The sequence below is a fragment of the Sinohyriopsis cumingii genome, chromosome 6 (genome assembly GCF_028554795.1).
Source record: "Sinohyriopsis cumingii isolate HCF-2022 chromosome 6, ASM2855479v2, whole genome shotgun sequence".
In the NCBI taxonomy this organism is placed as follows: Eukaryota; Metazoa; Mollusca; class Bivalvia; order Unionida; family Unionidae; genus Sinohyriopsis; species Sinohyriopsis cumingii.
The window spans coordinates 75,821,342-75,845,488 of record NC_142966.1 but is presented as its reverse complement, the minus strand read 5'-3'; the positions used below and the strand labels follow the sequence as shown (position 1 = coordinate 75,845,488).

Here is a 24,147-nt window from a genome sequence, read left to right as displayed (position 1 = left end):
TTAATCAATCAGTTCAATATGACAATCCAAAAGAAATTTGACATTGCATCATTGGAAGACTCCTCCACATTATAAGTGCCTTCCCTGTGTCCAAAGTATGTTTTATTGGAACAGCCCTAACACAATTTCAGACAGGTACCACACGACACAGTGCTTACAGAGTTTTTACCATTTTGCAATTTCCTGGCGAAAAGTGTTCTTGAGTGGAATTAAGAGAGATATTGCTTCAACTGACTAAATAAAATACACTTGGACTCAGGAAAAATTTGGATTCACATGCAATACATAAATCACTGTCTCATCTGCAACATGCACTACCACATAATCTTCCTGGAGATACCTATAATAAACCTTTTACACAGAATGTTATGCTGCATGGTAGGTGATTTACTAGTGAAGGCAAGACAATTAAATATATATTTATACCTTGGCTTTGTATGGGTATGCCTCCTCCGTCTCTATACCATATTTCTTGATGTACTCAATGGCCTGGTCCATCCAACCGCCACTACAGCCCTGGGTTCCGAAGTCACCAGAGCAATCGACCAGCTGCTGTTCACTAAGACTGATCAGCTTACCGGTCTTGTGGAAGTTCTGACCCTCCAGTGAACCTGTCTGAGAAAGAGAAGAGCAAAGGAATTTAAACCCTTTAGTTTTGTCCCATAATTCAGACATTTGTCAAGAAAAGAATATTATTAAATCCCCTTTCCCTTATATAATATTGTTTATAATGTCAAAATCTTTGAAGCTTGTTTGCCCTTGTTCTCATTTCATATCCTCAGTGGCTCAAAGTCTAGACTTGACTTACTACCCCATACAATATATCAGGTTGGCTGGGAAAATAATTCAAATGGCTGACTGATACGACTCAAAAACACTGCAAAATGCCTATGCTGTAAATCGCCAATCATTTACATGTCATTTGTTTAAACTGATTGTCCATATGGAACAAAAAAAATCCTCATTGATTATAACTGATATTCTGAATAACCGATTTTTGGACAAAATAATCATCACCTGAGGAGTCTAAAAAACTGGAAATTTAATCAATGTTTATGCATAGTAAAAGTGAAACAACTTCAGGAAATGGAAACTATCTCGTTTCTGATGTAAGAATCCAGAACTGCAAATATATACTGTAAAAATACTTACTGTGCTGAATGACCAGCATGAGCCACACTGACCCTGAAAAGGGAAAGATAGTAAATATTAAGAACAGGCTGAAAACCCAGGTTTATCTCAAACTGTAATTTATCAGACCTGGGCATGATTGGCTTATTTTCAATGTGAAATATATATAAAACTGCACACATGTTTATTTACAAGTTGGTAAACAGAAAATGTCCGATATGGCAGAAAGATGTCTAGGCTGTCATGCTGAAATGCATTCAAAACCCAAATCAAGCGTGTTCTCCTACGCACCACCAATAGCGACAAAATATAAACATGGTTTTGTATGTATTACATAACTCATATTTTACACTTTTGGAATATTCATAGCTTTAAAAAATTTGGGATTTATGAAAGTCTGATTCACTGTATCTAAATATATTATCATGAAGATGTCAAAGAGACACCAATGAAGATCCAATCCGGGTATGTGATACAGAAGCAGACTAATTATCTTAATCAAAATATCAGATCAACCATGTTATGGTTAAATGGGTACGAAATAATAATGTATACTGCTTGACTTTTACATTTAATAGTTAATCTATAAGGAAACAAAGTATGAAGTGTGCAAGCTTAACTGGGAAGAAATTGTTTTTATAAATATATTCAACTAGTGTCCAACTCACATTCTAGGATTTCACAAAATTGTTTTTAAAACATTTTATTGTGAGAATCTTGTACATGCCACAAAATTTATACGAGGACTTTACTCTGCATGTTTCATAACTGCAAGAACTCTAATCCTAACCTTAGTTCTAACACTAGTCAAATAAGAATGTCTTAAATTCCATCACAAGAAGAGAGTAACACTCCTTAGAGGCAGCATTTCTTAATGTTCTGGTTTAGCTAGAAAGGGTGAGAATGTGACTGGTTGAGTAAATGAATTTTAATTATCTATCCATATTAAATATGGTGTACAAAACAGTATCCATTAGTTTATGTTTTCCTAGTAATGTTGACTAATTAGTCTACTTACAGTCACTTGGCACAAGCAAAATACTTTATCATGTCATTCACTGTGCTGGGGAGTATCTAAAGTCAGTCCGCCAAATAGACCACAATACAGAGCTACTTTCTTTAATGACATCTCAATTTAGACTCATGCTAAATTAAAATTTTCTTTAAATAATTAATTTCTTAACTTTTAAAGTCAGGGTTTCAAAACCAACAAGTCAGACCTGTGTACAAATGATACTAAGCATATTTATAACTTTTTCAAAATAATTAGGCGTAAAACTGATCAAAGTGGTGGACCTTCAGATGTCCGCTTCCCCTCCACATTTCTGCGAGAAAATTACAGTTTTTTTAATCCTCACTTTGTTCTTAAATTCACTCTGTCTTAGTGAAATGTTAATGAGGATGATTATTCAAACAACACTTTTAGGAACAGTGATGCTAATCTCTACTATGTGTCCTACACGTGCGACAACAAAAGACTTGCTATTCTTAAATTAACAAGATGGTTATAACTCGTTAATATGTACTTTCATGATGCCTGACCCATGTAAAACGCATTTATCTTGGCAGGTAAAAGGTTCTAAAGCTTTTTCATGTCCAAAAATATACCAGTGCACATATAATCCAAACTCTAAACCCCTGAACATACAGCAATTACATGTCCTTGGATGTCATCATGAGTGAATTAACTTTTTGTTCTGTTCTGCACTCCAGCAAATGTTTTCACACAGTAAACCAAGAATAACAACAACAGTCCCAGCATACCTGGTCCTTAACAGGTGTTACATATCCCTTCTCTCTCCAGTCGACTTTATCAGGCAGCATCACATTATGTGGGGGTAGGAATGTACTGCAGGAAGTATCTGTTAGATTGACTCTCATCTTTACACATCCACTATGCAGTGCTTTGAACTCTTCTGCTTTCTGAAAAAGAGAATACCATTCATAAACATTAGATGAACGTATAGCATAGCTCTGAGTTGTGAGATTGCCTACATCTAACCCTTCAAAGTTTGGTTCTAAAATCTATCAGTTAGTGAGGCAACCTTGTCCTGCAGTTCTTAAGAAAGGGTTTTATACCTTAATAACTGAATTTCCAATAAGACGTTTTCTTTGAACTGTCCAAAGTCCAAATGTAATCTGATCACCAATTTTATTTTACATTCTATGGAGACGGGACAATTTTGAGAAGTTGGCATAGGTATCCCAAAGAAACTTGGGTAGCTGAAACTTTTCAATTCAATCCATTTTATGTGAAAAAGGTATTGCTGAGAGGCAAGTACAAAAACTTTCAACAACCTATTTTGTAGAGTGTGTGTGAATTGGATATTTATTGTAGCTTTAACAATTGCTCAGTCATATCACTTCAATGTCTGCAGTGTAGCAGTTTATAGTGATGTCTAGCACTGGGGCATCATGCCCCAGACATGTAGCATGATGTCTCACCCAGTCACATTATTCTGACACCAGGCCAACCAGTCCCAACACTTAACACTTTATAAGTCTTTTGTATGACTCGGCCAGGGTTCAAACCCATGACCTCCAACATCAGAGGTGGAATCTCTAACCACTAGGCCACTGGAGTAGTCATATTGTGCAGGTGAAGGTTCTTAATTATCCTCTGCTTAGTCAACATTTGGTCTAGTGCTTTAATGCTGTTTTGTTTCCAGCTAATCTCTAAAAGATGTTCTGTTAAATAAACATTCTGTCACTCAATTCCAAGCTGCATCACTCAATGACACATTTTCTTACCACTTCCTGGAGAAGTACTCAAGATAATCAAAGATAATTGCCCCACTACTTAGCCATTATCTTCATACCTGGATTGAGCAAACTGCTGGTGAGCAACCTCTGATGCTGGTTCAAGCATAACAGTCGTGTGATCAGCCTAAAAAGATGGGGTGGGTGGGGTGAGGGTTGGGAGGGGTCTACTGATAGTGTGTGCTATATTTCAGTCATTTCCACTATCAGCTCAATAGGTATGGCATATACTGCTTTTCAAGTTGGTAAAATCCTGCAACAGGGTTCATCTATGGATGTCCCCTTAAAAGCCAGTGACCTTTATTTTTCACTTTTGGCACAAGAAAGTTCCCTCCATAGCATCCATTAAAACCCCCATTAAGATTAAAGATCACCACAGATGATTTTAGACCGATTCCAAGCTTACTGAATAGACCAATCGTAGCCAAAGAAGCATAAAAAATAATTTTCATTCACTCACAGAAACCATCTTATCGGCTGAATTTACAATAATAATTTCTATAAAAAAATTCAAAGAAAGGAATATGCCTGCAGTCAGTTAAGTTTTTTTAAACAAGCAACTAACACAGGAAGCACATGTTTTACTGTGACAGAATTTAAGGTTTACTGATAACATATTCAGTAACAAAAAGCCCTGATCTGCTTCCTTGCATGCAGAACATTTTCCAGATCTTATTAATATTACAACCACACAGTGAGCTTCACTAAATAAATTTGCAAATAGGGCCTACAAATAATCCATAAATCATACATTCTTGGAATACAGGATGCAGGGCCAAGCTGCAGGTTAACGTGACCAGGTAAAAAAAATCTCTAACAAATTTTGCATTATACTGCATCATCAGAAAAGACTTTACCAGATCTGAAAAGTGGTTCATTCCCATCCAGTAACTTTTCTCTCCTTTCTTGTATTTCTGGTTGTGGATCTCAATTTTCTTCATGTTCTCAGTAAAAACAGAGCGCCTGTAGGCTTCCTCTTCTGTGCTCTCATACTGTTTGTCTGAAAAGGTAGAATTAACCAAGACTAACATCTACAGATCTAAGAAAAGGAGAGATCTCCTAGTACCCATAGGCTATAAATAGGCTCTGTCCAAGTAAGAAATATTTTAAAATCACACTGAATTTCTAATTGTAGCAATACCCCCCCACCCATGTGTTCTGTTGTTTTTACTTGCTCAATACAATGCCCACTTTCCATTCACCTCTCAATACCATGCCCCCTTCCCATTCACCTCAACAACAAAAAAAAACTTGTCATTTTTTAGAATGATCAGCACATTTACAACTCTTCAAGTTCCAAGCAAAGAGCATTGGCAGCATAAATTCAGAATTAAGTGAAAATAATCTACAGGCCTCTGTCAAATGTTATAATCATAATATAGCAACAAAAACAGAGGAAGAATTTCCAGGAATCCAAGATAAGACTATTTCTTCTATATTCGGAGTTGTGGTAACTGTGCTGGTAGAGCACTGGATTCATAAACCAATGTCTTCAAAACCACACAGTCCACACAAGGTAGGATGCCTTGGTGTGTCCATGGAAAAGGCACTTGCATGTTCCCTGTAGCTCCCATTTCATCCGTAAAATGTTGCCTAGAATGTGTTAAATGTACCATTAAAACTAACAAAACCAAACCAAATCATTTTTGCCTAATGAATTTTGATGTCATTTCCGAGTCAAGTGATAACAAGATTTTCAAACCATCCATTGTGCTGGCCGTTATGGATGTCAGATTAACATCATTTTCATTTAGGCCATTCAAAAGGAGTAGTGATAGGATTTTCCAGATGTCTGTTGTGTCAGTCATACTAGATATAAGACTGGCACGCCTTTCATTTAGGCCATTCAAAAGATGTAGCGATAGGATTTTCAAGATGTTTGTTGTATAAGTCATACTAGATACAAGAATGGCACCGTTTTCATTTAGGCCATTCAAAAAGGAGCAGTGATATAATTTTCAAGATGGCCATTGTATCAGACATGCTAGATGCAAGACTGGTATCCTTTTCATTTAGGCCATTCAAAATGAGAAGTGACAGGATTTTCAAGATGGCCATTGTATCAGTCATATTTGATGTACGACTGGCACCATTTTCATTTAGGTCAACATAGACATCATAATATGTCTTCTGGTGAAAACTCCATGTTGTTATGACTTTCCATTCAGTAGGAATGGCAAAACAAGATTTTCAAGATGGATGCGATTGTGGCTATATTGGATGCCAAGCTGGCGCTATCTGCATTTAGGACAAACTGGACACCATAATGAGTGCTTTGGTGAAAACACTGACAATATGAGCAAGATCGCTGCCAAGTAGGTCAGAGGTCAGATCAGCACTATTTTCATTTACAACCATGAAAATACCACAAGAAGTATTTTGGTGAAAACCCCTAGTCAATACAACTTTCCATTCTGGAAGAGATCAAACAAGAGGATTTACAAAATGGCCATTATGGTAACCATATTTGAAGTTATATTGGTGTAATTTTTATTTACAAGAAACTAATCAAAATAAACCTTCTGGAGAAACCCTAGAAAATATGAAGAACAACAATAACAGGATCTTCAAGATAGCTGCACTGCCAGCAAACTTCAAACATGGGATCTTTTTCAGTTTGTGAATGTGTAGACTTATAACAAAAAGAATTTTAATATTTCAATTCTGAAGACTGCCTAACAATGCTGACATGTCAAGCACTGAAAAGTAAAACTGGTTAATGCTAATAAACATTATAGCATTCATATTTTCTGATGCTCAAGTTCACTTATTGATAGAGTTAGAGATACATGTATGTAACTAATGGACAAAATTTGCATACAAAAACGGACAAAAAGTATTACAGTATATGGCAGAATACTGACAAAGCAATTCAACTTTCTGTTGGTAAACACAACCAACAACCTATACATGAGCAACCTACGATTTGTTATGCCTCTGTGAGCCATATCCAATATGAAGTTCGGACCATCACTGGTTGTGATCTCTGTAAAAACATTTTCATGATTTTGGGAAGGTCTGCACTGCCATAAATATAGGTATATTAATTTCATCACAGTAAATGGAATCGCCAAATAATGTCTTTAATTGCAAGTCAAAATGATAAAGTGAACAGAACATGATGTCTTCGAGCTGTCCATTGTTGTCATTCCAACTGAATGGGTTCAACTGTTTCAATGTCTACACGTGCAGTGGCCTTTTTGTGCAGTCTGCAGATTTACCCTACACTACATGTAGCGAGCATTGGTGGTACAGATTACAGACCCTTCAAAAGCAAATCAATTAAAGGATATTTCCACTCACCAACTCTCTCACTTGAAGTCGGTTAAGTGATTAAGTGATTACTTCCCAATTTGATCATGAGACAGTGTGTGACAATGATACAATTAAATCACTCACAGAAAATTGTTTCCCTCACTGATGCAGTCAATTATATTCTCCCTCTGAGAATGGACACAATAAACTGCCACACTGCAGATATCATAGCGATATGATTGAAAAATTGTTAAAGCTACGATAAAAACCCAAATGACACACATACATTAAATATGTAATCACTGTTTTCACATTGTAATGTAATTTACAGTGGCATGCATTAAATTATACTATAAACTATCAATTAAACACATGATCCCAACTCTTTACATGTAACCTGAAGGATGTCAACTGGAACATTTTCTTCAGTTAACTGACCTTTCTTGATAATGTATATACTGTCTGACACGGCCACACAATGTGGTCTCTGACCACTGAGTAACAATTATAGCTTGTTTTCCCATATGAACATACTATGCACCATGTCTGGTGAATTTTAGCTTGACAACCTCCTAGCATCTATGGAAGAGAATCAAGTCACAGGCAGACAGTGATCAAAGAAAAATAATTTTTGACAAAGGCACAGGACAGTGACATTTACAAAAAGCACAAGCGCTGACTCAAATTCCACAAGCACTGGCTTCAGATAAAGTATCCACAAAATTCCCCATTTTAAATATTATTTGACACACAATGTAGCAATTACTACACTTCAAATATAAATTTCATAGGGTTTAAAGGTAATGCAAGAGTCATTGGTCTCCTCACTACATTCAATAGATATGGACTAATAATAGTGTTCAAATTTCAATGGATCCTCCAAGTGACTCTTGTCAAAACTGTGATGCAGTCTGAGGATGAAGTATTCTCGTTATAGAAAATGAATACACATCACATTTGGGAATGATCATTTGATTGGGTGGGTGGGGGATAATATTTTCAACTTTAATGAGGCTTTACAGGTAATACAGCAGTAACAAATGCCTCAGTATGGGTGTTAATATGTACTTATTAAGACATATCAACTGGGCAAACACAAGTGTGTGCTTATTATTGTCTTTCAGTCAATTTCAGGGCTAAAATCAATATGACAAACATAGGTCAATGAATGGTTATCATTATACCAAGGTAATAATAAAACGAACTAATCTGACCGTTCAATTCAGCGTGTTGCTCCTATTTCAAGAGACATTGTATAAAAACACAAACTACGTATGTCAATATGTTGCTTGCAGTACATGCCAAGAATTAAATGCCCCCCACCCCTTTTACTGATGTGTTTCACGAAAGTAAAATTCGGCCAATGTGGAGTTCTGAAATTAATTTGTGCTGGGCTTGGTATGCTTTGCTGATACATAACTGCTTCCTAATCGCCTTAAAAAAATCAAATCAGACTTTAACACTATTCTGACAATGAAATAAGCAATCTTTGATTTTTTTAAAATATAATGCAGAGTAAAATCCAGCTTCAAAGAAATGCTGACATGGTTCACAAACTTGTTAATAATCAATAACACAGATGGCCTAAACATTCTCATTCAGGGCAATGACGCGTAATAACTTGTTCTCCTACATGCATCTAGCATATCTTTGATTTACTTATACTGGGTTGTTCCACTCCGAGATCTTATCTATGCTAAATAATACAATGGGATCACCCACTGCAGTCTCCAAACACATCTCACTAGCTACTGTCAGCCAATTCCGTAATATGTAAAATTGTGCTTTATGTCTGACCACTATGTCTTTTAATTGTTGCTATTTATACTGCCCAAATGATAGTTTTACATCAGCTCCAATCATAACTATTTATCATTTATGCATGCTAATATAATAGGCATACACTCAAGAGGTGTTTTTTTTCTTCTTTCTATATTCAAATATTACTGAAAACTGTTTTTTAAACATGATCCTGTCAGGATGTTTTGAGAATACAAAATCATTTATATATCATGATACGCCATGTTACAATCTGATTAAAATCGTATCTCCACTTCATGTAGGACAATGAAGATCTAATTTCAATAAGATTGCACAATATTAGGGCAGGTATGTCAACATCTTGAAAATACATCCTGGATTTCAGTGTGATTAAAGTTTACACAGTCAAATAAGTTATATACTATGACAAGCCTGACAGGCACCACACTTAGAATACAGGAGGGTCCCAATATGAAATTAGAGGGGGACCAGGCATTTTGCTACTGATTTTACAGCAATAGACAGACCAATATTATCAAATATTCCCTGCTATGGTATATAGATAGTTTGCCCTAGCCAAAACTTAAAGCAAATTTGACTTACTGTATTTTGTCTTGAACAGCTCCCATGACTCTACAAATATCTGTACATGGATTTCATTGGCTGGCTCAATTTCTAAAGAAAAATGTACATAACTGAGATCTCCTGGTGCTGCTGCCACCAAATATGCTGCCACAACAAATGTCAGAATACTTGCATACATCATTATGGTTTTCAATTCCAAGACTCTGAAAATACAAAAACATAATATTTTAAGTGTTTTGCCTACTGTACATGAGAATGGCAAATGAACTATACGTTTTACCAAAAGATTTTCACCATCTTGAAAACAAAACAACAAATTATGTTGACTTTACATGTACTCGGTACCACACAGAACCAAAGTGGCAATTAATTTAGCGGTCATTGTTCAAACACTTGTCCAAATTTTCATGTCAAACTGTATCCAAAAGTAACATTTGAAAAAATGCCCGATTGTTGCATCAGAAACTAAAATAAAATTTTATATACAGTGGAATGCATAAAGTCTATTTGCAGCACCAGGGTTCTCAACAGAGTATAAAATCTAAAGTTCATGATTCCCTCCTTGGAAACATAAAGCGTCCCAGCTCTGAAAATACGAGACCTAATGATAATGTATTTTTTCCCTTGCAATAATTCAGAAAATTATGAGTATATTGTTGGACCACTAACACAGAAGTCATCAGACTTTTACTGCTGATTAACTGTACCAAATTTTGTACTACTGTATAGAATGAAAAACTAGGCAACTGAGAACAGTGATAACTTACTTGTGATGCAACAGCTAGCAGGAGTCCACTAAGAGACTTCACTTTAGTTTGAAATAAATATCTGATTTTGATGAAGATTTATGACAAGTAACATGGGAATTTGTATACCATTGACAACTGGTACTATTTTTCTCAATATGGGCAATGATAAAATGCAAGTGTTCCAAACACCACAGATAGGTTAATCTTTACTCAAGTTAGGCGTTTAATGTCTTTTGCATATGCCTTTTCCTCAAAACAATATGTGCCAGCAATCAATTAACATGTCTTAACTTCCTTGTCTGCTAAGATCTAACCTATTCATCTTTACCTTCATCCTTTACAATCACTAGACCGTTGTTTGAAAGTCAACAAACTACATGACTGATACTTGCTCTCTATAAATGGGTCAAATGCAAGAGAAGTTTGCCAATGCCATATCTTGCATGACTTGGCAGTTGGATTTTTCATGCATCCAAAATCAAAATCTGGTATACTTTTACGCAGATTTCTGTGTCTCAGAGAACTTCATGTACTTACATATTTGCAACAAAAGCTGCATATGAAATAATATATATCATTAACTCTCACAACTATCATAATTATATTTATACAACTACTGTATACACCGTCAAAGGCAACTTCTCATCAAATCCGAGTGCAGACTAAAGCTATATCTACAAATCAGTTTTTGGACAATTTACATTACAGAAGCCAATGTCATAAATAAGTGTTACATCCAGCAAGGTTTCCCAAAATGTTCATCCTTATTACAAGTTGCTCACGTTCCTAATTCTGATACAGCAGACTGGGTGCAATTTATTTCCATTAACGCATTTAGTTTCTTGTTGTTACTGTGTAAATAAGATGAACATTTTGGGGTTGAAAACAATTATGCAACACAAGACACCAATGGGATTTTTGTCCTACTAAATTCTAAATGCCAATAAAAAAATATCCACCTGATGTTAAAGAAAACCAATATTACTAGCTTGAAGAATAAGAACAATGCATAAAAACAAATATCGAATTAGTTGGTAGTTGGAGATGTAACTGGACAATGTTTTCACAATAAATCATGAAATGCATTTGAGGATCCTCCAAATCAATCATCAACTTCAAACATGTATATGCTGGCACAAAATTTTAATGGTATGTGGTTATAAACAAATATTCAAATATCGTATATCTCATGCAATAGCAAGCACTATGGTGGATATTCCACTGTCTTTCATTTGTAAATATCAATCAAAACATTCAACTTACCCAGTCCCAAAAGAATGAAAAGCAAAGTTCCGACTGAATCAGGTAACACAAGAAAGCATTTAAATAGCTTTTACTTATCAGTGGATGACACAATTACCACGTGACCAGACTAGCCATTGAATCCTGCTCATCATTCCCATTCCCTAGGCTACTAACAATGCACATCGGTACCTACTGTCACAATAACGGGATAAGGTCTTGAGATCTCACTTTATAGGCACCTCACATAATGAACAACTCTAGATCACATGAATGTCACACAGTATGTATTAAACGATGTTATTTTAAATTATTCCAATACATTTGCACTCTCAACAAGCAAATGTGAGTCGCCCTCTGATCCGTCATCATTTGTTCTTTGGCCATCACTCGGTGCTCGAACACAAGTTTGTTATCGCTACTCCTATTAAACTATTTCGAGGATTGTACGCTACTCCTTCTAGATGGATGATCAAAACAACATGGAATTCTAACAGAAATTGCAGTCATCTTTATAATTATTATTATCATTACTCCTCAAGGACGGAACTGCGATATCGATATGGAGTTTCCTTATATGGCCTTTTATGATTTCCAGTTGGTCCTAAATAAAAATGGTGTCGATTGGACAGCCATTGTGGTCACCTGCCTAGCCATCTTGAAAATCCTGCAACAGCTACTCCTCCTACACGGAAAGTCATTGTACTGTGATAATGTGACATTTTTACCAAAAGATTTCTTGTGATTTTTGTTGGTCAAAATATTAAAAATGGTGCCGATCTGGTTCTAGTATGACCTCCATTTTTCCACTAGACTTCTTATGACATCTTGTTGAATCTGTAAAATGGGTCCTAATCAGAAATCCAATATAGACAGTGTAGCAGCCATTTTAATAATCTTGTTAACGCCACTCCCCCTAAATAGTAGTGTGTTATTTTGATTTTTAGCGTAGTATTTAACAATTTTTCAGTCATATCGCTACGATGTCTTCGGTGTGACAGTTTATAGTGATGTCTTGCACTGGGGCATCATGCCGCAGACATGAAGCATGATGTCCCACCCAGTCACATTATCCTGACACCAGGCCGCCCAGACCTAACACTAACCTCTTAATGCTGAGCGCTAAGCGAGGCAGCTGTTAGCACCATTTTTGTAAGTCTTTGGTATGACTCGGCTGGGGATCGAACCCACGACCTCTCGCATCCGAGGTGGACGCTCTAACCACTAGGTCACCGGAGCGGTCCCCCCCCCCCCCGACCACGAAATAAAAGGGTGTATCGACATAGTGTTTTCTCAAAACGGCGTCTCACGGGAATCGAACCCATGATCTCCCGCATCCGAGGCGGACGCTCTAACCATTAGGCTACCGGAGCGGTCCCACCCACCAACCCCCCAAAAAAAGGAAGGGTGTATCGACATTGTGTTTTCTCACAACGGCGTCTAACTGTCTAGTTGGCGCAATTTGAAAATGTTGATCAGTTAAAATGAATAAATATTCTAATATTGGATTCCTGGAATTTCTTTTCGGTCATTAATGTGTTGATCCCTTCTACAGAGATTTGTTCCACAATATCGATCACAACCATAAATATATTCGACTGAAATATTTATACTAATAATAAATGCAGAGTTTTAATGTACGGGGGATGCGACAATTGACAGCAGGGTAGAAAATCAACAATTAAAGCTTAGAAAACCAAATAGCATTGCTTGCCAAGTTAATATAGAGTGACAATTATAGTAGACGTTTGCGGTTGTATAGCACATCCCACCACTTCAAGGCTCATTAGGGAAATCGTGAAAGTAGTCTTTTGGCATATCTGAGACTTTACGTCTGGTCCCAGTAACGCCATGTAGAAACTAGAAACAAGTGTTGGCTAACCTATACATTTTTAACTCATTTTCTTGTACCATCGCTGGTCAGCTTATTTGCCTTTTACAACACTATGTTGCCCACAATGTGCTTCACTTCAATGCATGAGAGAGTACCATGATTAGTATATTATACGCCTACCCCAATATCCCATTTCATACCGAATTTAACCTGGTTCCTCCGTAATTATCCAAATAACCTCCCGATTTACTTTATACTCCAGCCAATCAAACGCCGGTGGGTACATGTACATAACAAAATGTCGTCCATTTCTGTTTAGAAATATTTCAGAAATAAAATTAATTAAATGATTGAAATTTATAGGTAAATTATCCACAGACTTTCAAAAACAAATCTGATAAACTCATATGAAACGCATTTTATTATAGTGACGTTTCGGATGCACAGAAATAGTTTGAACAACTTGCTCTTTGATTGTCAGGATTAAATTTACTTCGACAACGTTTCCTTACTTATATGTACATATCCAGATGTAAACAGCTCAAGGCTACTCTCTCGTATGGGTTTGAAATCCGCCCTAGTTTCCAGAAAATAAGACAGGATGGTTCCAATAATAAATTTCGTCCATATCTGCAGCAACATCGCTGTGGAATATGCATTTTTCAACTCGATAAACTATGTTCAAGTAGTTACAGAAGTTCATGCTGATGCTGAAGCGTTAGCCATATTTTGCCCACCACCTATGGAGTGGATATTACAGTCAGTTGACCACCCGCCACGTGATCAAAATTCCGAGACAATTACGAAGTTCATCGAAGTCTGCATGAAATGGGCTATAGTTTTCTTTGAAGGCAATAGTAAGAATTGGATGACTCTGGAGATTCCTAACGAACAGCTCTGAATGACTTGACCTTTTTTATAGGCAATTGGTCTTGAACTTAACATGCTGTGCAGAAACCATTATTTTTGTATCAGACTCTCCTAGACTTTGACAAATGACCTTTCGACTCCCATTTTATTAGACAAATTGTGGCAAGCCCATTATTCACTGAGTCACAATAACTCTTTACATTTGACGTTTTGGCTTTAAAATCGCATGGCCGTTTCCTTCAAATACAAGCCATCCACAAGCTTTGGTCACAGCACAAAGTCTAAACCAATTTACTGAACATAATGTTTCTTCTTTAACTTTCAGAAATAACGACCTCTGAATTTTTATTAGGCTTCATAAGTGCAAGCCTTCCACAAACTTTGCTGAAAGTGCAAGATAAAAAACTGAATGAGCAAAACTCATTTTTAGATAGGTGACCTCAAAGTGTGAACCATCTACAGTCCCGGTCTTAAACAAAGATGTAAAACCAAAGTTGTCATGCAGAAATTATATCCCTCTTTGCCATTACTGCAATCGTAACCAACAACCTTCAGACCCAGATATCAAGGCACTTATTCCTGCCCCAAAGTCAAGACAATATATTTACAAAGTTTGGTAATGGTAGATGGAGAACTAGATTTATCATGCGGTAATGAAATAGTTAAGAGACATATAGATGTTTATCACAACCTATGTTTCACTGTATGTCAGTGATATGAAATTAACCAGTTTTTCCACAGCTGAGTCAAAGTCATCAGAACCTAACAAGGTACTGGGCCATTCTCAAGGTATCTGCATACAGAATCACACATTATTTCCATCATGGTAATCTCTAAGTTTTGTTTACAAACTCCAACATCTTGTACCTTCTTAAAGTCCATCATATGGACAATTGTTACAGGAACAAATAAATACACACTGGGTGATGGATAGAGAGAAAGAAAACAAAAGTAATGTGAAATTAATTAAAAATTTTAATTTGGTTCATCACAGCTCAAAACTCATAAAAAATAATGTATCCTTAATTGTGAACTAAAACAGCTTTAAATAATTTTACATCGGGAATCTCACACATACAAACATGCATTACATATCCAGTTGTTTTTACATCAATGTAGGAGATTCACAAAATTCAGAGCTATATAATTCTACATATACAAAATGTTTCTAAAGGAGAAAATAACTGCAATTAAAAAGATAACTTTGCTACAACCAGCAGACTAGAATATAGAGTATTTCATGTTTACATAAAAAAAGACATACCTTATGAACTCTATATAATATAACAAAATGATAGATACACTACTTCTAATTGTTTATGTTGCAGAATTTACTACAATCCACAAATCAGTGCCAATTCCTGCTATCTTTTCGGGTGTTGAAAATCTTTTTTCATAAAGTTTACTTCTCCATGGACAAAGAAATATTAGACTATTACCTTCGTTCATACGCATCTTAACAATAAACATGTTCTGTTAAGATTACCATATTAATTTTCACCTCAAGTAAAACACAACACATAAAATCTATTGAATGTTTTAGTCCTATGATTATGAACTATGAGATATGTTGCCCAAATGGTACTTCTATATCTTATCTTTACCAATGGATATGCCATATCAATATAATTTCTTCCTCATGTAAAAATGAAATTGTCCCAGTCAATCGGCAATGGGAATTCTTGATGGCTGGCAATTTATTTGCAAATCAAGGCTTGTAATGACACAAATTAATTACTGGAATAATATGGAAGCATCACTTGGTGTTCTATAAAAAAAAATCCTTTTAATAAGGAAACAATTCAAAGACGAACACAACAGATTTATCCATGGATGTACTTAGTCAGATGATGAGTCCTATATAAAAGGAGATCAACTGTGCAAGTCCACAGGTATGAAGAAACATTTAATTTAGAGAATTCATGTTAAATTACCATCCCTGAAACCTAAACTGAATGTTCTGCGAAATAGACAAAACAGAAAATTTACATCAAATATTCAGTTATGCATTCAAAGGTGTAACATTATTTAAATTAAAATATTAAAGGTTTTGAAAATATTAGCAAAGAAGCTGAGAGTATAATTCTTTATTATGTGGCATCACAAAGTTTAAGATATAAACACAACTCTCTTGTAGAAAGGCAGAAATTTCAAAAAATGGTGCCATATTATCAGTTTATCGATGAAATAAACCAATATGCAATATTCTGATAATGGTGAAATATTTTAATATCTTAAGATCATCCAAAACTAGTAAAGATGGGTAGTATTTACATCGAAAATGATTCTAACTGTAAGATCTATTAATTATAAATGAAATTTTAGAAACAAGATCTTTAATGCAATAATTCTCATTCTTAATGATGTTCTTCCTTGTCTGAATACGATGATCATTTATTTTTCAAAAGGTCGTAGCAGCTTCAACAGTTTTTCATCCAAAAAATGCACCAAACAAATACAGGATCTACACTTGAACACAGGGGCTTGCTTCCGGAACAAACGATGTTTAAGGAACTTCAACTTAGCTTTCGGTAGGAGCACTTGGAATGAGGCCATAGTTTAAATCTTCAAGTGATACACATGACACTGTTCTCATCTGAAAAATATCAAAACAGAGATGTCTTAATACAAAATCCTTCAGTAATTTTTAATGGGAAAGTCCATGAGAATGTTTACTCCACCTGATAGATATTAACTTTTAAAATAGTGAACATGTAAATTAAGTTAACAAAAGTCTGCGCTTATTAAATATTTTTGCTCCAACATTTGCAAATCTAGCTTATCAATACCATGCTGGCAATTGCACAAATTGTCATGGTAACATGTATGAATGATATGAAAGCATCCAAGTATATCAGGCAGATTCGTTGGTCAGTTTGTGTTAAAAATACTGAATTAATAAAACAACAAATTTAACCACATAAATCTTCAAGGTCTGTTTGTTATTAATCCAACAGTTTTATTTACCAAAAAGGACCTAGTTTGTGACAATTTCCAATCTGAGTGAAAGTACAAAGACATCAGGAATGTCAACTAGCATCTAAACAGTTTGTAATGTTCAGCATGTAAGTACTTTATTTTATAGAAGAACATATTTTCCATTCTAGAATTGAAATGATAGGTCTCCTAAATATATATGTAAATTATTAAATGCAACATTATCTGTTTCTTTCAAGATTACATTACTAGTGAAAATCATCATGCTCCCACCCACCAATATCGATGGATTTTATCGAAATACCTTATTAAACACAATGGCTCGCATCGGTCATATACACAGGTTGTCAACTAACGGGTATACAATAATTTGTTGATGATAAACTTTTTAAAATAAAAGATACATGAATCTGTAAGCTTGTAAATACTGGCGAGCAGAGATTTGTTTATCTTAAAATTTTAAATGGGATCTATGGTATGATTGCTACATTCAAACCCACCATGTAGTGAACTATGCTACAATGAAGGAGAACTGTAGATCATTCCCACTATGAATTAACGCTCACCTCTCATCTTTCCTCTACACTAATGGATAGCTGGATGATGTTGCTATACCACACATATTTCCCTTATTTCTGGCCATCTTAATGTAGCCTTTGTCTCACCAGCTTTCACCCCAGCTGTAAAGAAAATACACAAATTGATGAATTTGCTTCCAGTGCTTATTATAGTGAAGTCATGAAAATTCACAATCCTGAAATCTATGATCTTGAAGAAAGTACTATATAGTTACAGTGCAGACATTAAAAGAAACCATGTTTTAATTGTTGTATCTTAAAGATGATAGAAGAAAAAGTGCAGAAAAGGTCGGGTTTAACAAACAAATTTTTGATCTGACCTTGAAGATAAACTTTTAATGTGATGAAGGACATGCCAACAAAATGAAATGCATAAGCACGCTATGGCTAATCCCTGTACCTCAAACAACTCTAATCATATAAAGGAGAAACAAAAGAAACCTTAATTGGGGTGTGGCCTTGACCATTGACCCTGAAGACCTCAAACATCTCCTGGTGACAATAAACAAATATACAGTGCTTAGACCATTTATCTTAAAAAAGCCGTTAAATTAGAAAGCACAAGTGCAAATTTGACATCCACAATGTGACCTTAACCCCTAAAACATGATCCACAGTGTGGAACACGACATATCTTCTAGTCATAAATTACTGACCTGTGACCTTTAAGACAGCACCCAAATATGCTATGTGACACCTAGAAATGATGCACATTTATACTAAGTATTATCCATATATCGAAACTGCTGTGAAGTTATGAAGTAGCATACTGAGTTGTTTCCTTGACCCCGAAGATAAACTAACCCTTATAAATATATCTCCTAGTTTTAAAACTTTATGGTTATGCAGCAGAAAGGAAAGTAAGACAAGTTATGATACTATTGTGCTTCACATTTGTTTGAAAAAATAGGGAACAAAATGAGAAAAATGACAGTGGTTACGTTACTGTTCAAGTCTGTTTTTCTTCTTCAAATATTTGAATGAAAGCTTAGGTAAATAAATAATTTCTGATAATTTCTTGTGACATTACAAAATCATGACGATATGCAAAATATGAATATACAATTTTCAGAAATGAGGAGACAACTCTTGTCTGAGACTCTTTTTCACGATAGAAATAGATACAATGTTTTATGAAGATATCTCAAATGGTTCACAAGATATACCTGAACAAAGGTATGATGGAGTGACTGACCCAGTTTGTAATAAAAATGGGAATAACATTTTTACAACATCCCGTCATGATAGAAAAGCATGCAGTCTCAAAAGATATCTTGATGATTCAGGAGAAATTAATTGATCAAAAGCATGACAGACAAATGGAAAAGCCACCCATTCATGTATACTCCCCCAAAACGAAGTTGGAGGGCGGGATGGATATGAATCAAGTCCAATCAACGTAGTGTATTGGTATTTTAATTCCCAAGCCCTGAATTTGACCAAAACAATAAAAAATAAACTTAAGTTTTCCCCACAAGATATTTGCATCTTCCTTTTCTTTTCATCCTGCCACCATTTTTACATTCTAACAGTCATTTTTTTGCAATGAATATTCTGATTTATACATCAGATACATGTATCACACCGATCCTACATATAAAACTGCTGCCACAAAATTCCAAAGAAATTTTATTTGTAAGGAGTTCGGAAAAATAAAGAATTTTCAAAAAATTTTTATAATTTAGCAAAATCTGAAATTGTTGCCTTCTCTGCATTTCAGATAAAGAGTTTAGCTATTCCAATCTAATATTTTAAGTACTGTAAAAATGCCTTAAAATGCACAGCTGTAACCCAGCTTAAGCAGACAAGATAAATGTCTTATTCCCCACATGTGCTTCTTAATGATTTAAGAACTAATGTTGAAAAGCATCATGACAGCCCCCATTCCACCCACCTCTGAATTACTGACCACCTGCCTACACTTGTGACCATGTGTTAATATTCTTAGATGAACCAAATCAAACTGGTATAAATTTGTTCTGAATTAATCCAACACTGAACAGTTAAAATGATCTGGAAAGTGTTAAAATATTAATAATACAAAACTACATTTTTGTTTTGTTCGAAGACAGCTGAAAGAACTGGTTTGATAAAGTGTATATTCCTATGTCAAAAATCTTGTTTACACTAGCTCAAGGTATGTATTTACTTGTGTGCATGTCTCTTCTAGGAACAGTTTGAGTAATACAGAAATGTTTGCGGTATTATACCATACATTTGTGGGATATGGTGCTAGCTTTGGATAAACCAAACTCATTTGGGATGTGGTGCTGGTATTGGATGTACCAAATATTGTGGAATATTTTGCAGGTATTGGTTGTACCAAATATTTGTGGAATGTGGTGCTGGTATTCTATGTACCAAACATCAGTGGATATCGTGTTGGTATTGAATGTACCAAACCTTTGTTGGATCTGGTGCTGGCATTGGATGTACCAAACATTTGGATAACTGATAATAAACATTTTCGATAACATATACAATAATGTACATCATATTCATACCTATTTTTCACAAGCCAGTAATCTTTACCATCCTCTGTGCCATATCCCACAGCTAGGACACCATGGTCCAACTCGGTACTGCTGCATTCATCCTCCTCATACACTCCTGAAATGTAAATAAAACATCTATGTGCTTTTTCTTGTTTAAGAACAAGGAATTGGATCAGCCTGGAATTTTTTATTTCCAGTCTGGCTTGTTACAGCAGAAATAATTTTATGAGTTAATGTCCATTTGGTAAAAATCCTTCTTGATATGACAAAACCATTCATAAGAATTAGGGACCAGACTATCAATACGTTCATTGTGGCAGCCACATTAAGGACCAACCTGATATCATAATATGTCTTCTGGTGAAAGCCCCACACCAATATAACTTTCCATTTGGATGAGAGAGAATGTGTGTATGTGTGTTATTTGGATTTTTAATGTACCTTTACCAATTTTCCAGTCATATCACTATGTCTGCCATGTGGCAGTTTATACTGATGTCTAGCACTGGGGTATCATGCTCCTGGCATGTAGCATTATGTTCCACCCAATCACATTATCCTGACATCATGCCAACCAGTACTAACACAAAAATCTTAATGCTGAGCACCAAACAAGCGAGCCCACAACCTCCTGCATCTGAGACGGACACTCTAACCACTGTGGCAACTGGAATGGTCCGTTTGGGAGAAGCAGAAATAACATTGTTATCAAGATGGCTGTCATGCCAGCCATAATGATGTCAGATCAGCATAACGTTCATTTAGGACCAACCCAGACATCATAATAAGTCTTTTACTGAAAACCCTGTGTTGATATGACAATCCATTCTTCTGGAGTAGTGATAACATTTTTGACATGACAGCAAAACCATTTGAATTTAGGACAATCTCGACACCATAAGATTTAGTCTGGTGAAAACCGACTCTGTCTCTCTCTCTCTCTCTCTCTCTCTCTCTCTCTCTCCTCTCTCTCTCTCTCTCTCTCTCTCTCTCTCTCTCTCTCTCTCTCTCTCTCTATATATATATATATATATATATATATATATATATAACTTTCCACTCAGGAACACTTTCAGTTTTCATGACGGATGCCATATAACTATAGTGGACATCAGACCAGCACCATGTTCATGTAGTATCAACCAGACATTATAAGACATGTTTTAGTGAAACCCCCATTCACACAACCATCTACTCAGAAGGAGCAGTGGCATGATTTTCAAGATGGCTGCTGCAGTGAACATACTGAATGTCTGAGTAGCACTTTGTTCATTTAGGACCTTCTAGACATCAATATGTGTCAAGTTTCATGGCAATCCTCCAAAAAGTTTAGGAATAGGACTAATAAATTTGTTCTACTGGACACGTTGACAAACAACAGGCCATCCCATAAGCTCTTCAAGTCCATGACCAGTAGAACGAAAAACTGCAATTAAGTTTCATTCAGAAGATTCTATAATATTATTCAGCTGCAGGTCGAATATGGTAATATATGCAACAACACATCGAGGAAGCATAGCGGTTTCTTGATGGCAGACATCTTCATATGACTGCCAACACATGTACAAAGTTTCATGATGAGCCACTAAAACCAGACAAGATTCTGTCATACACTAAACACAGCTCCAAGTCAAAAAGAGTAATAACTGGGGAAAAATAATTAAAACAATAATCTGTCTAGATGTGCATCTTTATATGATAACAATATGTAAAAAGTTTCAGTGATCAAATCAGAAACTGAGACCAGTTGAAATCATAAGATTCTGTCAGACAACGTATTCAGCTGCAATGTGATTTTTTTCTTGTACACATCCTATGAGGAGGACCATAAAATTCTCGAAGTATCTTTTTGATCCATCAAGAAAATCCAGGGCATTGGTCAAAACCCCACGTCACAATGATCATCCATTCATCGGGAGTAGCGATATTAGACATACAACTGGAACCATTTTCAGTTAGGACCAACCAGGCATCATAAGAAGACTACTACTGAAAACTGCACACTGATATAACCATCCATTTGAGAGTAGAGATCAACAATATGCTTAAGATAGCTAACATGGTGTCCATATTATGGGTTAGTCAATTTCATTTAGGACCAAGCCGACACCATGAGGGCTCTTTGATAAAAATCCCAGGCTATAGCAACTATCCCTTGAAGAAGAGTACTTACAAGATTTTCAGACAGCCACATATGGGATGTCAGATCAGAGCCTTTTTAATTTAAGATCAAGAAAATAATGTCTGTTAGTGAAAGCCACATGATGATATGACCATTCATTCGGAAGATAAGAATTTCAAGCTGGCCATTGTTGTAGCCATATTACACCATACATAAGTACCAATCTCAGTTAGAACCAAGTAAATATCATAAGAAGTCTTTCAGCAAAACCCCATGTTGATATGACCATCAAAGTAGGTGTAGTGACAACAAGATTTTCAAGATGGCCACTAAGGCCGCAATGTGAGACTTGCAAGCAGTATTGTTTTCATCCAGAACCCACTAGACCATGGCATGAATGAGTGAAAACCTTCATGGCAAACCTCCCAGTAGTTTGGAGAAGTAGTGATAATAAACCTGGGCTAATGGACAGATGATGGACAATAAACCATCCCATCAGCTCTTTAGGTCTAAAGCTAAGGCAAAATAGGACACTGCTACTATACTTATTTTGGTCTTTAAACTTGAAAAAAGGGGAACTTAAGGGACCCTTTATCTTGGAAAACTGGAGAAAACACTGTAAACTACTTTCCTTACAGAGGCTGGGTAATAGATGATCCAAATAGCTTCCTAAGGTGAAGAAAAAATGGGAGGTTTTGTCATTACCTCCTGAATATGACTGGAATGAACTGTGACTGGCATCAATAGCTACGGAAATTGGACCAATGGTAGCAACAGCTTGCTGCAAGGCTGATTCACTGCCACTCTCGATATCCACACAGCCAGTGTCCTTTGCGACTACCTTGGAGGAACTATACTTGCATCTTTGATCCTGTTAAAAATATAAAGAAACATTGATGGTAAAGATATCAAAGATTTTCATTTCAAATCTTCACTGGTGTGATGAGTTACATTTCAAACTTGTCTGCGTGAAATTCCCTCTAAGGATTAGCACTTTACTGGCAAAAAATAATTTCCAGGAAAACAAAGATAGGACTGTTTCTTTGTTTTCATGGCCAAAAATTCTTCAGCAATAACAAGATTTCCAAGCTGGATGTAAAATCGGCACCGTTTTCATTTAAGTCAATGCAGACATCATTAGAAGTCTTGTAGTGAGAACCTACATTCACCGGGTAAACTATTAAGAAGAAGCAACAACAAGATTTTCAAGATGGCCACCATATCAAGATGTCTGCCAAATTAAGCAGTTTTGCACAAAAAAATTGATTCAATTCTAAAAACAAAACAGATTAGTTGCAAAACATATATCCCAACATTAGCAGGGTAGATCTAGATCTGCTGTTGCATTATGTAACAGCTTATCAGGGTCATTGTTGTACATGTTATTAATGATTTCCAAAATAAAGTAAGCACTAAACACCATACATGTTCAATTGCTTTTGTATACGTGTATACTACTATGAGCTCTGATATTGTTGTACAATAAAACCATGGATTATGATGACTGTTGAACACTCTATTCATATTTACAATGGAGTACTGGACCTTGACCTGCTGTTCACACTGGGTGTGTATAATAAAAAGATAAAGTGCTGTTCCATTTGATCACACATGGTATCCAGAGAAGGCTCAAACAGGGTACTCAGATTAATCAATCAGTTCAACATGAAAATCCAAAAGAAATTTGACATTGCATCATTGGAAGACTACTCCACACTATAAGTGCCTTCCCTGTGTCCAAAGTATGTTTTATTGGAACAGCCCTAACACAATTTCAGACAGGTACCACATGACACAGTGTTCAAAGAGTTTTTACCATTTTGCACTC

At 35.7% G+C, this 24,147-nt stretch overlaps 2 protein-coding genes across 2 annotated transcripts in view; both read right to left on the bottom strand.

Moving 5' to 3' along the window:
- LOC149797237 (procathepsin L-like) overlaps nt 1–24,147 on the bottom strand; it is a 59,493-nt gene that overhangs the window by 5,475 nt on the left and 29,871 nt on the right. The window contains exon 7 of the mRNA XM_089961936.1: nt 23,025–23,190. Coding sequence (XP_089818062.1) covers nt 23,025–23,190 — 166 coding nt within the window. The remainder of the gene's footprint in view (nt 1–23,024; nt 23,191–24,147) is intronic.
- On the bottom strand, nt 421–11,640 carry LOC149797238 (digestive cysteine proteinase 2-like). The gene is made up of 6 exons (XM_089961937.1): nt 11,505–11,640; nt 9,511–9,695; nt 4,749–4,891; nt 2,896–3,054; nt 1,153–1,185; nt 421–615 (listed from the first exon to the last, which is right to left on the bottom strand). Exons 2-6 carry the CDS (start codon nt 9,671–9,673, stop codon nt 421–423), a joined length of 693 nt encoding a protein of 230 aa, XP_089818063.1. The 5' UTR covers nt 9,674–9,695; nt 11,505–11,640.

Coding starts and splice junctions, on each gene's coding strand:
- LOC149797238 (XM_089961937.1), bottom strand. CDS start 9,673: ATGATGTATGCAAGTATTCTGACATTTGTTGTGGCAGCATATTTGGTG. Junction 3,055..4,748: donor TGAACCACTTTTCAGATCTG/GTAAAGTCTTTT, acceptor TCTCTTTTTCAG/AAAGCAGAAGAGTTCAAAGC. Junction 616..1,152: donor CATGCTGGTCATTCAGCACA/GTAAGTATTTTT, acceptor TCTCTTTCTCAG/ACAGGTTCACTGGAGGGTCA.